The following is a 16232-nucleotide window of genomic DNA, read 5'->3' as shown; positions in this document are numbered from 1 at the left end:
TTGTTTCCATTCCGTTACTAACGCTGAATAAATCTATTTTTTAACTATATTTCCAGAGCTGCGGGTGTTGACGACCGACAAGAACCTCTGGCGTGGACTGGTTCATGAAGTCACGAAGAGTCGGAAGCGACTGAACGAATAAACAACAATCACGTCATGCCCGACAAGTGCATGCTGGGAATGGTAGTTTATCGCTCCTCCAGGGTCCTCCGGATCCGGAAGTAGGTTGTCTTCGCCGGACCGTTAGGCCATGCGGCGGGGTTGTGCCTTTGAAGTGCATGAGTAAGTGGAGGGAATTCCGTTTCCGGCCGGTGCTGGAGGTTCCCGCTCGATCCGTGGCCTGGCGTGTGATAGAGTTTAAAAAAGCAGAACCGGACTACCGGAAGCGGAATCTTTCTCCTCGGTCTCGTGGCCCGGAAGCAGCCATAAGGATTATACCGAGGAGGTTCGCGCCATGTCCCTCATATGCTCCAGTGAGTGATCCGCTTTCTCCTTCGCTCTCGTTCTTCCTCTCGCCTGCGCGCAGCCACGGCCTCACATGGGGGAGACGGAAGGCTCGAGAGAGGGGTTCCTCTTTGAACAGCAGCAGCATTAGTATTTATATGACAATTTCGAATAGTGATGTATCTGAGGGACTGTAATCTTTTTATAATCTTTACAATCAGTAAGATAGAATTACGATCACTGTCCTGTACTGCAAGCAGGCAGGTATGACCTGAGAGGCTGTCACAGAAAAGAAAGCCAAGGCCTTTTCTCTCGCACTCCAGAAGGCAGGACACCAAATAACGAATTCAAGATTACGTTTAAAAATTAGGGAAAAAAAAAACTTCCTCACAGTAATAACAGCTTGACAGGAGAACCAATTACCTATTGAGATATAGGTGGGCTCCCTTCACTAGATTCGTTCAAGCAGATACTGAACAGCTTTCTGTCACTTATGCTTTGAATTGGATTCTAGCATGGACACAGGGTTGAACTCCATGGTCTAAATGGTCCCTTCCAGTTCCATGATTCTAAACATGTCTGATAAGCCATGGAACTCATGATCTGATGTATGTTTTTCTTCACTTTGAGTAAACATTAGTTTTTGATTAGCTTTCTTAATGTCATTTAAACTCTAGCATTTTGAATCTAATACAGGGATTTTATTGGAGTTATTTTACCCCAAGTGTGTTTCCATTAAAAATACCTTTTTAATAACATATCTTGAAGCATAGTACTTATAGACTTACATTTGTGGGCAAGACTGCATTGGCTTCAATATTCTCTTGATGGTATTGTATTTGATAATCAATTATTCTAAATTTTGAATTTCCATTCAACTTTAGAATTTTACTATCTTATTATAAAAAGAGTCTTGTGCTTGGTCTTTGAACAGTATACCAGGTGAAGATAAGGCTTATACTTCTTAACTGTATATCTCTATGGAGTTCTTTTGAATTGATCAGATTGTTTGTAAATAATGGGGTCTGCTAGAAGCAGTAGCTGAGTTCAGTTATGATGAACTGTACACATGCTAAGTCCACATAGCATTGGAAGTAGCTATTGAGGCCATCAAGGCTAACCACCTGCTCAGTGCAGGAATGCAAATTAAAGTAGCCATAACAAATCACTAATCAGCCCCAGCTAGTACCCATCCAGTGAAAAAGAGCCAGTATCTCTCTAGGTAATTAGTTCCACTGTTCATCTGCTCAACTAGAATCTGCCTTTCTGTAATTTAAGACCATTATTCAGTGTCCTGCATTTTAGAATGATGGGCATCAGATTTTTTTTTTTAATTTTCTATCCCGCCTTTATTATTTTTCTAAATAACTCAAGGCGGTTAACATACTCTTCTGTATTAAATCACTTCAGGTACTTGAACAGTATTATCTTATTCCCTTCAGTCATTTTTTCCCTCAGAGCTAAACATATCTAATTCCTTCAGTCTCTCATAAGCATTTCCAGTCCTCTGATTTCCTTGTTGCCCTTCTGTGTACCTGTGCCGTTTACTTCGAATCTTTAGTAAGAGTTGGGGCCCAGAAATGGACACAGTATTTGAGGTCTGGCTGAATCAGAATGTAATAGAACTAATTTGAAACTACCATCAAAACAGTCTAACCCTGCATTCAGTTTTTTGGCAACTACATATTTGCTTGCTCATATTTAGCTTATGATTAACTAAGTCCTGAGATCTTTTTCACAAATAACTGCTATCAACCAGGTATCCCACATTCAATATCAGTTCATTTTATTTCTTCAGAGAATAAATTAGCATTTGTCTCTCACATTTCATCCCTTAGTTTCTTTTTGAAGTTTTTTCTTTAACCTGTTAAACTGAAAGTTTGTACATTTTTCTTCCGGTTATATTCTCAGTTTATTTGACTGTATTTATAATTATATAAATTACAGATTCAGTGATATGGGCATACATTGCATTTGCATCTTAAGGCTTTAAGAAATGTTTGTGAGTCTCGTTTGCATAGATGACATATATTTCCAACAGTAGGTTTTTTTAGATATTATTAAATCAACAACATTTTACTTGTCTTCTTTTTGGACTTGATATTCTAGTTAAATGTTAACTGATTGTAACCATCTTGTGAAGGTAAATGTTGAAGGTCCTGCTGTTATTTCTATATATCTTTATACCCAAAGCCAGAAGTTGTATTTGGTTTACAGAACACATTTTTTGGTAAGGGGAAAATCTATACTGTAGCCTAAAAATAAAACTAGGAGAAGCTGCAGACATTGAACACATAAAAATGAACTAATGTTTTTAAGGTTTTCATAACCCCATTTAAAGATTCATTGGCACATTATTGGACATAAAATAGATGTCAGTTTTTTATTTAGATTCTTTAGCCTGAAATACATACTGTTTGTTTCATTCCCCATCACTAATCTAGTTTAAAACTTCCATGTCTTCCATTTAATCTTAGACTTTCCACAAAGGGGAAAATATCTACATAAAGCTCTTCGGATTTCTGGAATATATCAATAAACTAGATCCATTTTGGGCCTAATAAGGGACTTGATTTTAGTTACCTTCATTCTTTATGTTAAGAACTAGGTTGGGGGGAATGTGCTCATATATATTCTCTTGATGACTTTCAGTACTAGTATCTGTCAAAAGAGCTTTGTTTGGATGGAAGTTGGTCACTGTTCTATGATGCGTCTGGATTTAGACTCCTGTTTGGTACCTTCAGCATAGCTTTATGGCTTTCCTCAGCATCCCAGCTTGTCCGCCATGCTATTTAACATATGCATCAAACTACTGACATCTGGAATTTGGGGAACCAGTGCCACCAATGTACCGGTGACACCAAATCCTGTCTCTTCTTTCCAGTGAAATCAAAAGAATCTTGCTATTCATTGAGGCTTAATCAACACAAAACAAAGATGTTCCTGATCAGTCAAAATATAGATTGAGCATTAGGCATTCAATCTATGTTAAATAGGATTATGCTCTTCAGGTTTGCAGTTTCCATGTAATCCTGGATTCAGACCTGAATATGGATGTCTAGACTTCAGTAGTAGCCAGAAATGCATTTGCATAACTGAAGTTAATGCACAAACTGTGCCATTTTTCAGAGTGTCCTGTTTGATAATAGTAACATATTTTAATTATATCCCACCTGCAAATGTAAGGTGTTCAAGCTTTGAACAACACTTGGGGACTTCAGCTATGTTGCATCCAGAATATTGCCTTGGGACGGATTTCTAAACATCTGATTCCCTTATTCCAGCAGCTTTACTGGTCAAGATTCCCATCTCTCAAAGATGTTGTCCCTGTAAATGTACTGGCCTTGAAACTGTGGATCATATTTTACTGCACTGTGATTTTTGCAAGAATTTTTGGCAGGATATAATCTCACATATTTTAAATATGAGGCTAGGAAGATATATTTTTTAATATGTTAAAATTTTACTGTCAGATAAAATTTCTAAAATTACGGTGGTGACAGCCAAAATTTTTAATTTTGACTAGAAAAACATGGTCTTTATTAATAAATTAATAAGATTTTTTGAGGTTTTAAATGTTTTAAAATGTTTTATGTAATACTGTCAACTTATTTTACCTGTTAAACTGTTTTATGCCAAACTTTTAATTATATCTGCACTTTGCTATTCGTGTATTTTGGCCATAATAAACATTATTTACTTGTAGTATATTATACACAACAAGTCTTTGTTTAATAGGCATTCAGAAGTCTTTAAGCACAGCTTTTTATAGGTATTTTATTTTGTCTGGTTGAAAGCTTTTTCGAATGTGTGTTCATTGCAAATTGGTTATAAAATAGCACAGTTTGTTACATTGTATTATTCATATTTTAAATAAGAATAGTAAGTTGCTTATTAATATTATTTGATAGAGGACATGTCTGTCAAGATTGATCCTCTTGTTTGTAAATTACCTAATCCAGGAAATTCTTTTCTTACCTTCACCTTTTTCTTGCAGTTTCTAATGAGGTACCAGAGCATCCTTGTGTGTCTCCAGTCTCAAACCATGTTTATGAGCGAAGACTGATTGAAAAGTATATTGCAGAGAATGGGACTGATCCAGTGAACAACCAGCCACTGTCTGAAGAACAGCTGATAGATATCAAAGGTAAGGAAGATCAGGAGAATTAGAGTTTGTTGAATGCAGAATGTCTGATCTGACTCATCTCTTACGACCTTGTATGGAACTCTTGAAAATGTTTGTTAGCTGATAGAAAGATGTGAAGTGATTCCAAAACATCAGGGCCAGGTAAAATTAAAGACAGGATTGCTCAACAGATGCATTCAGAACAACTAGTATTTCAAAGCAGAACTACATGCATAAATCTTGACTGAAATGTGCATCCAGCACTTCTCCCTAGTCAGAAGTCCCACCTATGTTTGTGTTCGTATTTTCTCACTTTGTACTTCATCCATTATCTCCATGTTGCTCTTTCCATCTAGTTTGTCTGAACATGGGTATCCATCTTTAATTACTTTAAGAGCTATGGTCAGACTTTTATCAGACAGATGCACCGTCTGCAACTTTTTTCAGGGCTCCCTGGATTTTAAAATGGCAAGGCATGAAGTGCAGCCTCTTGGCTTTTCCAGTGTGATCCACGGTCTTCAACCCCACCCCCAGCGGCTTACCTCCTCCTTTCTTTGTCCTCTACCTCCTTATTGTCTCCTTGCTCAGTTTCCTTCCTTCTCTGCTGCTTCCCCAACCTCCATTCGGTCCATCTGAGCACTTGCTTTCCTTTCCTTCTGTTTATCCTCCCCACAAAAAACTACAGTATTCTTCTGTAAATGGAGCTAGGTTGCTGAAAAGTGTTAGTGCCATAATATGTTCTGTTGATAAAGAAAAAAGTTGGAACATGAGGGGATTTATTACTACCCCCCAAAAAAGCCAAAAAATAATTAACTAAAATTAAAGTTGACAAAAATTTCCTAGCCATGGTTTAAAGGCTTGTGAGGGTAAATATTGGGGGTTCTCTATACTTAATGTTTGTATATATTGCATTCACAGTTGCCCACCCAATTCGGCCTAAGCCTCCTTCTGCTACTAGCATTCCAGCTATTCTGAAGGCACTACAAGATGAATGGGTAAATATATATATTTTTTCCATATTAGGTGTTGGAGTTATATTCATTGGGATTATGGCACTAAAATTATCCTGTCTGTATCATAGGTTATTCCTCCCTTGTTTCAGATGTGAAGAGCTTTCTGTCCTTTTTAGAATAGAAGCAAGTAAGAATTTGTTGGATTGGAATAGGAAAAGAACAGAAAAATCAGCAGACTGGCTGCTCTGGCTAAATGTCCAAGAAACTCCTCCAGTGTTTGGTGAAATCACAGGCTTCTTCAACCTGTATTTTCATATAGTAATCCAGAATTCTTACTTTATTGTGAGCAAGTCTCTATTTAATCTTGCTTTAGTTCTGCAACTCATGTAGTATCTGCAATTAGATTTTGTCCTTATAGAAAACAGGATTCGTGAAAATTGATACGCTGGTTTCAACTGGCATGAAAAACGATCCATTTTCACCTTGTTTTTCCTGTTCACAAGAGTGGGAAGATCAAGGCAGAAATTGATGGGTTGCACGTATTGTCATACCGTGTGTTCACAGTTACTCACTAAGCCATCATGCTTGGCTATCTTTATGTACAATATTAATGTACTAAATTACTTCCTTCAGGATGCGGTCATGCTGCACAGTTTCACTCTGCGCCAGCAGCTTCAGACTACCCGCCAGGAACTTTCTCATGCACTCTATCAACACGATGCTGCCTGCCGTGTCATTGCCCGTCTCACCAAAGAGGTCACTGCTGCAAGAGAAGGTAAAGCTCAGAAGGTTTATTTGTCTTTGATGATGGTGCCCAAGAAGAGACCCCATTATGCCAACTATGTTAAACTTGCCAAATCATCTCTTTCTTCACAGCTTTGGCAACTCTGAAACCCCAGGCTGGCCTCATTGTTCCCCAAGCTGTACCCTCTTCACAACCTAATGCTGTGGTAAGTTCCACATAATTTCATAATTCTGTTCATACTGTATCTTCTTCCTCTGGACTAAAATGCTGTATTTGCTCTTTTTTTTCAGGGTGCTGGTGAACCAATGGATCTAGGAGAGTTGGCAGGAATGACCCCAGAGATTATCCAGAAAGTAAGAAATATTTTGGGCTCAGGACTTGCTACAGATAAACAGTTATAATACATCTACCTGAGCTGTTAAGTTTGTGGAAATGATTGTGCCACTTCTGTAGTAGGGATGTGCAAAAAGTTTTGCTCTGAACCACTATGAGTCCCCAATTTGCAAAACATCCAATTTCAGGCACGAAATTGCCTGTTATAGGGATTTTGGAACCCTTTGAAAATGTTTGAAGCAGTCCATTTCATTCTCAAAAGATGGTTAACATTTTATGCTTGAAACACAAACTTTTTGTGTTAAAGTTTTATTAAAGCTGCAATGTCTGATACTACCTCCTGCCTCTTGACACACTATTATGCCATACTGGACCCTAATTTTTCTAATGCTTTTCTATCTTGTAGCTTCAAGACAAAGCCACAGTGCTGACCACGGAGCGTAAAAAGGCAAGTGCCCTTTTTTACTAAACTGGACTGGGGAATCTGGGGTGATTCTGGGATGTGCATAGAAATTCTGTTAGGAGAAGAACCGAAAGATCCAATTCTTTGTTTCTGGTTGATGAATTTTGTTTTCTTCTTATGGTAGAGAGGGAAGACTGTGCCAGAGGAGCTGGTGAAACCAGAAGAACTTAGTAGATACCGGCAGGTGGCTTCACATGTGGTAAATATATGATTTTTTAATAAGAATTTTATTAAGTTTCAAGCAAAGATAAAAGCTACAGAAAAAAAACTACAAAGAAAAAACTAAAAAACTAAAAAAGTGTAGGAACACAAGAGAAAAATTTTCAAAATTACAAAAAGAGGTGACTTCCAACTTTTAACAGCAAGGATTTATTTTATTTATTTTATATCCTGCCTTTATTATTTTTATAAATAACTCAAGGCGGTGAACATACCAAATACTCCTTCCTCCTCCTATTTTCCCCACAACAACAACCCTGTGAGGTGGGTTGGGCTGAGAGAGAGTGACTGGCCCAAAGTCACCCAGCTGGCTTTCATGCCCAAGGCGGGACTAGAACTCACAGACTCCTGGTTTCTAGCCTGTTGCCTTAACCACTGGACCAAACTGGTTCTACTCTTATATCTAAGGATATACAACAATTTTCCATAATCAATCCCTTAGTTGCTCCCTCCCCTTATATTAAAAGAAAAAAAAATATATAAATCTCCTAATCAACTTCCACCCCCAAAGATAACATTTAATTATTTCCTTCCTACTACTATTCTATACATTCCTGACTACTATAATAAAGATCAGACTAAAAGACATATAAATTGTCTGCCATTGTACTTGATAATACAACAATTTTAATCATAATCATATTAAATCCCAAACCAGACATTCATTATTTTTTATTATACCTTAATAATTTTAATCCAAATCGTTAAAGATAAATGAAATTAGCCAAACCCTAAAAGCAATCCAGATAAATATTCTTAAACCCTTATCCCACTTCAAAATAAACTAGAGTGTTTACATATCCCCACAATGCGCATAGTGCTTTTTTCTTAAAAAAAAAATCGGACAGCCCAACTGCCCCCCCTCAAAAACTCTGACCTCTCTTCAGGAAGCCTCCCATACATAATAACCCCTTCTCTTCCATGGCGTTCCATCAGAAGACCAATTTCACGTATAGCTTGCAACTCGATATCTCCCTCTAATTTCTTCAACTTGACTCCAATCTTCATCCGGCATTTCAACAGAAATCCTGATCTCATTCTTAGAATAGACATTCGGTCACTCTTAAATTCCTCAGTTTCATCCATGACATCCCCAACCAGATTACACATTTTCAACGTCATATTTTCCACAATGTCCTGAATGCCTTGCATAAAAACTTGGTAGGAATCAGATCTGTTTAAAATCTTGTTGGAAGTCAGAGAAAGTCTGTTTAAAATCCTCCATGTCTCAAGTAGTAGATTATGGCACCCCCTAGGATCTTAACCAGCGAAAGTCAAAGATATGAAAGAATTCCGGAATGTGTTTACATAAGCGAAACTGAGATATGCAGACAATTCCCCAGGGAAAGTAGAAGCAGAAAACTAAAAGTTCAAAACAGCTGATTCAACATGTAGGAAAATGCTAATATCTTCAAATTTAGTACAAAATTAATAACAGGGAGACAATTATTTACTCCCAATCCTCCTTAATATTTGGATGGAAAACAAAGTCCAAAACTTTAAAAGGATTTTTAAAAAAATTGATCCCAAAAGTAAAAATAAGCACCAAGAGATAAGCACCACTTTTCCTTGCTGTAGAAAGCCTGTCTTAGGGTACATGTACTTAAAAGAAATACAAACTGGGTGATTTAGAAATGGGGTGGCTGGTCTTAGTGTCCCTTTAAGGCTACCACACAGCTTGGAAATGGTGATGTTCCATCCTCCTAGCTCTTACCAGTCGAGTGTGAACACTGTTTGCGATCTTCTGACTGCAAGCAGGTGTCCGGAGGACAGGTGGGATGATTCAAGGTGTTTTCCTTTTCCGGAAAAACACTCCTGGGCTTCAGGAAAAACCTGCCTGAGCCTGAAAAACTGCCGCATTGTCAGTTCTGCCTGCTGAGCCCACAGGTGCAGCTGTTCAGTCCACCATGTCCCCACCAGAAGTCAAGAATCACATGTGGTAAATATATGATTGATTGAGCAGATTATCCTAAGAATCCAGAAGATTCCTAAATTTCCTTAAGAATGCTGATTGATTTCCTCCTTGCAGCCTGATGGGAGCCCATCTAAATCAATAACCATTCTCTACATTTTAGATATTGCTGTGCTCTGGAATCGTCTGAGAGATTATATACTCTTGGGCCTTTTGCCAGCTTCAAAAATACAGAATTCTTAGTATGCTCATGCTTCCTCTGCATCCCCAACATAGCAGTACATCTTGGTCTTTACTACCAAAATCCAGTGACATATTATTGTTATCAATCAAAGCAAATACTTGTAGCTCAGGTTGAACTGTGGAGTCCTTGGTGCTCTCTGAGCCTTGTTGTTTTCTTGCAGATGTTTCATTGCCAGACTAGGCAACATCTTCAGTGCAAAGAGGGAGTGGGCCTTGCTCTCAGTTTATATACCGTGGCTTGCCCTGCTTGTGTTGGTGGGGGTGTTGTTCTCTCCTTGGGAGTTCTTTGATTGGGCTGTTGTTTGCTGCTTGGTTGATTGCCTGAGTTAATAGTTCCTTGATTCGGGAGTATTGTGCTGTTTGATGGTTCATCTGGTGTTAATCCTAGTGTTGCTTTTTGCATATCTGGGTGTTGATTGCTGGCAAGGGAGTCTCCTGGTCTTTTGGCTTTTCTATTGTCCCTTTTGAATGGTATGTAAATGTTGTTTACCTCTATGTGTCTGTTGATGGCTGCTTGGTCTGGGTGCCAGGCTTCCAGGAATTCTCTGGCGTTTTGGATTTGGCTTGGTTTAGGATGCTCACAGTTTCCCAGTTGAAAGTATGGTTGAGTCTCTCCATGTGTTGTGAGATTAAGGAGTTCTCATCGTGTCTTCTGACTGCTAGCTGGTGTTCGTGGATGCGCTCTACTAGTCTTCTGCCTGTCTGTCCTGCATAGTGACTGTTACGGTCTTTGCATTGTATGTTGTAAATAACTCCTGTTTTTTCTTCTTGGGCTTTTGGGTCTTTTGGGTTGCTTAATATGTTTTGGAGAGTTTTAGTTGGTTTATGTGCTACGGTGATGCCATCTTCAGTGCAAAGAGGGAGTTTGTGGAATGCTAATTCCAGTACTTCATGTTGTTAAACAGGGATTACTCCATCAAACTCCCTCTTTGCACTGAAGATGTTGCCTAGTCTGGCAATGAAACGTCTGCAAGAAAACAACAAGGCTCAGAGAGCACCAAGGACTCCACATATTACTGTTATTTTCTTGCTTGTAATTTCAATCTTGCTTCCCCTATTTCATTATACTGGGCAATTATTTTGCCTTGTTATTGATACTGGATTCCCTTTTTGCTTTTTCTGCTAATGTTGCAACCCTGCAGTGGGACATTTACCCCAGATTCTTGCCACGATAAAAACTGCTTAGTTTTTAGGAGCATCAACAAACAAAAATATGGACTACACACACACACACGCATGCGCGCACCCCTAGCTTTTGTAAAAGCTTCCTCCTATGTTGCCTGCTAGTCAGTGAATAAAATGAGAGGGTGTGGAATGCTAATTCCAGTACTTCATGTTGTTAAACAGGGATTACACAGTGCCAGTATCCCTGGCATCCTTGCTCTTGACCTGTGTCCTTCTGACACCAACAGGATCCTCACAGGTATGTTAAGGCTTCTGCCTCCTTTTTTTCCCCCAGAGTGCTGTTTTTTTGTTTTTGCTCCATGCTTATATTTGAAAGGGCAGTAGCTTAGAACCCATATTTCCTATTCCTGAAGTCTGTTTCCGTGAGGCTACAATTGTAATATTATTGTAATATTACACCACTAATATCTCTTTTAAGACAACCACTGAAGGATGCTTTCTGTTAATAGATCCTCTTGCTGAGCTGCTCAGGTTTCTCAGTTTTCTCTTGTTTGCAGGTGGGGCTGATAAAAATGTCGTTGTCTTTGACAAGAGCTCAGAACAGATCCTGGCGACTCTGAAAGGTCACACAAAGAAGGTCACCAGCGTAGTGTTCCACCCATCCCAGGTAAGGGCTCTAGATTTTCCGCAAGCAAGAGAACTTCATGCTGATTATATTTATACCACCATGGGCAACCGTGTGCTCTCTCTTGAGGTTCTCTCATACATTTATTGGGTGAATCAGGTTTACACATAGTCTTACAGAACTAATATTTGAGGACATGACTTCTCTTTGCCCTCCAGGAACTGGTGTTCTCAGCATCTCCAGATGCCACTATCCGGATTTGGTCAGTCCCTGGCACTTCCTGTGTGCAGGTTGTGCGAGCTCATGAGAGTGCTGTCACAGGGCTGAGTCTTCATGCAACTGGTGATTATCTTCTGAGCTCTTCTGATGACCAGGTGAGAGTGAATCCAGAGGTATCTTTTAGCCCACCTATTTATATCCTGCTTTTAAAAATATTTTTCCAATGTCTCCATAACAGATAAAATAGCAATAAAACAGTTTTACATCACAATTAAAAATAAAATTATAGATCAGATTTTAAAAAACAGGAATTCAACATAACTGTAAACAACGTGATCTTCTGGAACCAACTGCTTATACAAAACTTCAACATTTGCTTTTTATAGTATTGGGCTTTCTCTGACATCCAGACTGGCCGTGTTCTCACCAAGGTCACAGATGAGACTTCTGGCTGTGGTATGGATTTTGCATTTAGAATCTGAATTTAGTATTCTGTGAGATGTGCTTGAGTGCGTGAAGTCTGCAATTGAAAGTGTTGGATATATGGGAGGGAGGAAGCTGGTTGGAGCTTTTCTCAGCTGCATGATGATCCAGTATTCTTTTCCTGCAGCTCTCACCTGTGCTCAGTTCCATCCTGATGGTCTTATTTTTGGGACAGGAACAATGGACTCCCAGATTAAGATCTGGGATTTAAAGGTAAGGATTGGCTTGTAATATGACAGGGTAGGAAAGTCTTACTTGGCAAGCCTGATTATTAAGGATTTGCTGACACTGGCCGTGCATATTCTAAAGTATCCTTATCCTTTTAGAGGTTTTGAATGAGAAATGACAGCAAGGTGAACAGGGAATACGCAAGAGATACTATCTGTATCCTATCTAGTGCTTGGAGATTTAGAATAGCCCAGAAGTCTACTAATACATTCTGCAAAGTATGATTATCTGCTGCTTCAAGTTCAGCATTATATTTTATCTCAAAGGTACTTTATGTTCTGAAGCCTTGCAATGCATACTGTTTGGAACACTCCAATAATTAATCTCAATGAATTGAAATACAAACTGACTATGTAGATTGTTGGTTAATGCTCTTGTGAATAAGTAGGCATGGTCCTGTTATATACCATTAAATAGACAGTTCTCATGTTAATATTACAAGAAAGTGGAACTCTGTTTGGCTTCTTCATTGGGGGAGAAGAAGAACGAGGGCTATGTCAAATGTTCCTCCTCCTGAGAAGAGGCAGATTCAAAGATGGAGATGGCTCCAAACAAGCCCTACCTTCAGGAGCTATAATCACCGTTCTGCATCAAAAGATACTTGCAACAATTATGTTTATATATATTTACTATTGTTTTCAATAAAAAGTTTTGAGATATAATCTAAGTGGTTATGTAAACTGTTCTGGGAAAACTTTTGCTTTGAAACGTGGCATATCAGTTTTTAAAGGAAAAACCATTTTTTTAGTTGTCATGATGTGTCAGCTAAAGCACATGGAAGCACTTTGTTGATGTACTAAAGGCTCACTTTTTTCTTCTTTCAAAGCGTTTTTAATTCTCTCTTGGAACCTGGTCTGTGAAGTATCTATTCTCCTAGGTATTGCTTTTAATGCTATGTTGAGCTGAACTCAAAACGTCATACAGGAATATTATTGAATGAAGAATGAAACCTAACATTTCTGTTCATGGTGAAGGCAGTGAAAAGACACAAGCTGCATTATTTTGGAGGGTACTACACTGTTCTAATAGCACTAACTGACTTGCCTTCCTCAGGAACGGACTAACGTAGCAAACTTCCCTGGACACTCTGGTCCTATTACCAGCATTGCCTTCTCCGAGAATGGCTACTACTTGGCCACTGCTGCGGATGACTCCTCAGTCAAACTCTGGGACCTTCGTAAGCTGAAGAATTTCAAGACACTGCAGCTGGATAATAACTTTGAGGTGTGCCTAGTCTTATTTTGTCAGGTCTATATTTTTGACCCGTCTTTATTTTAGAATAGCCACTGAAATCTCTTCTGACACAGTTCTTCCTGCTTTCAAAGCTTTGGAATCTCTTCACTGGGGTGGGATGAAGCTTGTTGCATCTATATGAGAACCTGCTTTCTTTTGACTTGTGTGCTGCCTCACACTATAGACTTTGGTTGTAGTACAGTTCAAAAACAATCCAAACCATAACAAATACAGTCAACGCTTCCCATACAACCACTGGCTGGTTCAGTCGTGACGTAGCCTAACATTTATGCTGCAAAGGCTCTGCAGAAGGGCAGTATTTCAACTGCCTTCCTGAATATTAATAGGGAAGGCACCATCCTGACTTTGGGAGGCGGACTGTTTCAGATAGTAGCCATAGCAGAGAAGGTCATTTCAGGGATCCCATTTCTTTTAAAGGGGGGAATCCACAGCATGCTCTCTCTGCTTGTTCTTATTGGGTGGACAGATTCTAATCAAAGTAGATGGTCTCAGAGAGATCCCAGACCCAAACTATATGAATATATCATGCTTTGGTTCTAGAAGCTTATTTTCAGTGCCTTTCCTCTTTAGGTGAAGTCTCTCATCTTCGATCAGAGTGGTACCTATCTGGCCCTGGGTGGTACTGATGTCCAAGTGTTCATCTGTAAGCAATGGACAGAAGTTCTCCACTTCACAGGTATGAGATTGTTGGCTTTGGTATCATTCTCTAGAGGCACTGTACTATACTGGGTTTTGCACTGTCTTTTGCATCTGTACTTGGGCTGTTTCTGCTGCTGTTTGTTTTTTTGAAGTGAGAAACATACAGTGAAAAAATTCTTGTCTGACTTCCTGTCTTCTTTCTACAGAGCATAGTGGGCTGACAACAGGAGTAGCCTTTGGGCACCATGCTAAGTTCCTTGCTTCCACAGGCATGGACAGAAGCCTGAAATTCTACAGCCTGTAGCTTCTGTTTCCAGGATGTGAAGGAGGTGGATCTTATTCTTTGCTGTAGTGAAAAAATATGGGGTAAACATGGGGTGTTGGGTGGGTGGGGGATGAAAAATAGGGTACATTATAGCTTTTTATGTCAGTTTTCTGTAGCATGGAAAGTTGCCCCCTGTACCAAATGGATTTGTTTTCCTTTCTGTATTTGTTTTTCCAGCTTGATCTGTGCTGTGATTGTAACAATATTGAGTCAAAACCCATCCTCTGCTGCCTATCTAGTAGGGATAGTGGCAGGGATGAGGATGAAGAAAGGGATGGGGAGATGTGCAGTTTTTTGTATGCTGCTCTCTAGTTTCATTAAAAAAGAATATTCAACTATAACTGTGGTTTGAGTGGTATCTTATGTTGAACTATATTTTGCCAACATGCACAGGGTGGCTGTATCTTTCATGAATGTATATGCATAGCAACATTTGAACTTCTCACAGATGAGAAGGTATCACAGTTCAGCAATTTCGATGACAAATAGCTTAAATTTGAATATCTAGTATCCAATTTATCAGCACATTCTAAAGGCAGAACATTCTGGTTACCATTCATTGAAATGGGATACTTGAAATGCAACCTCAAATAGGGAGCATGCACAGTGCTTTGAAAAGTGAAATTTGGCACTTGTGTTACTAGTATAGAGCCAGTTGGTTAAGACATCAAGCTAGAAACGAGGAGACTCTGAGTTCTAGTCCCGCCTTAGGCACGAAGCCAGCTGGGTGACCTTGAGCCAATCTCTCTCAGCCCTAGGAAGGAGGCAAGGGCAAACCACTTATAAAAAAACCTTGCCAAGAAAACTGCAGGGACTTGTCCAGGCAGTCTCCAAGAATCGGATATGACTGAATGGATTAAAAAAAAATAGTATAGACCGTAGTAAGCTAGGTGGGTCAGGACCTGATTTGCATAAGGCACCTTTCTATGTCTGGATATCAGAGTGGTTTTGAGCAGCCATTTCCTCTGGGCCTCTTATGTTCCAATTACCTTCATTTCATTTCATTTCATTTCATTTCATTTCATTTCATTTCATTCTGCCCTAAATATATAAACTTGTACATTTTATTCTGTATAAACATTATGTTTTAAGCAGCACTTGGTTATATTGGTGTAAAACACAGGCCATAAAGTAGTTAACCACATTTTAGAATCCAGCTTGTGTGGTTAATTTACAGATCACTGTGTTAACCGAGAAGATTGAAATAACTGAGCAAACTGGTTAAATTAATCCTTGCATGTGTGTTATGTTAGCATAGCCACAGCACAGAGTTTTCTTCAAGTAAAACATACTTCTGGGAACTTTCCCAGAGGAATTGTCACAGGACATTAAAACACCTAGTATATTTTAGATACCAGTGCCAGAGACAGCCATATTCACCCATAAGCTTGACATCCCATTTACTCAGGCTAGATGGAAGACTTTTTACAACTTCTGCACTGAAAACTTGGGACTACGCCTTTACCTGTACCATACTCTTGGAGAATGAACTGGAAGACAAAAATACTTGATAGTGAGGTGGCTTATGAAAAGCTAGCTCAAAGACCTTGAACAGTGACTGCAAGACAGTAGCTAAAACAACAGATCAAAGCAAGAGTACATTAACTTCTCCAGAAAACTTTTTTAAAAGCTTAAGTCTCATGAAAACAGCCTAGGGCGTTTCAAAAATGTTACACATTTATAAGGTTATTAGAAGGGGCTGCATTATCACCTGCATTCTCTCTACTGACAAGCAGGTATTTTCTCATGCACTGTTGATAATGTGGCATGGGGACTCTTTAGCCAACAAAGAACCTCTTTCACCAAGAATCTGCCATGCGGTCCCAGGGATAGATATGCCTGTGTTAAGGAGTTGCCAACAGATGTTACGTGAGCAACCCTATGCTTTCTAAAGCA

General features: G+C 39.1%; 1 protein-coding gene across 1 annotated transcript; it reads left to right on the top strand.

Moving 5' to 3' along the window:
• The first annotated feature begins 279 nt into the window (after window positions 1-279).
• Window positions 280-14677, top strand: PRPF19 (pre-mRNA processing factor 19). Its single transcript, XM_063289166.1, has 16 exons — window positions 280-473; window positions 4442-4591; window positions 5489-5565; window positions 6157-6298; window positions 6400-6473; window positions 6559-6621; window positions 7008-7049; window positions 7189-7263; window positions 10786-10861; window positions 11121-11230; window positions 11407-11562; window positions 11794-11863; window positions 12018-12103; window positions 13172-13342; window positions 13943-14048; window positions 14218-14677. The coding sequence occupies exons 1-16, from the start codon at window positions 455-457 to the stop codon at window positions 14313-14315; spliced, it is 1515 nt and encodes a 504-aa protein (XP_063145236.1). The 5' UTR covers window positions 280-454; the 3' UTR covers window positions 14316-14677.
• Window positions 14678-16232: the final 1555 nt, after the last annotated feature.

Source organism: Candoia aspera, chromosome 1 (genome assembly GCF_035149785.1).
Source record: "Candoia aspera isolate rCanAsp1 chromosome 1, rCanAsp1.hap2, whole genome shotgun sequence".
Classification (NCBI taxonomy): domain Eukaryota; kingdom Metazoa; phylum Chordata; class Lepidosauria; order Squamata; family Boidae; genus Candoia; species Candoia aspera.
This window is presented reverse-complemented; position numbering and strand designations above follow the sequence as displayed.

Coding starts and splice junctions, on each gene's coding strand:
- PRPF19 (XM_063289166.1), top strand. Junction 12,104..13,171: donor TTAAGATCTGGGATTTAAAG/GTAAGGATTGGC, acceptor TGCCTTCCTCAG/GAACGGACTAACGTAGCAAA. Junction 14,049..14,217: donor AGAAGTTCTCCACTTCACAG/GTATGAGATTGT, acceptor TTCTTTCTACAG/AGCATAGTGGGCTGACAACA.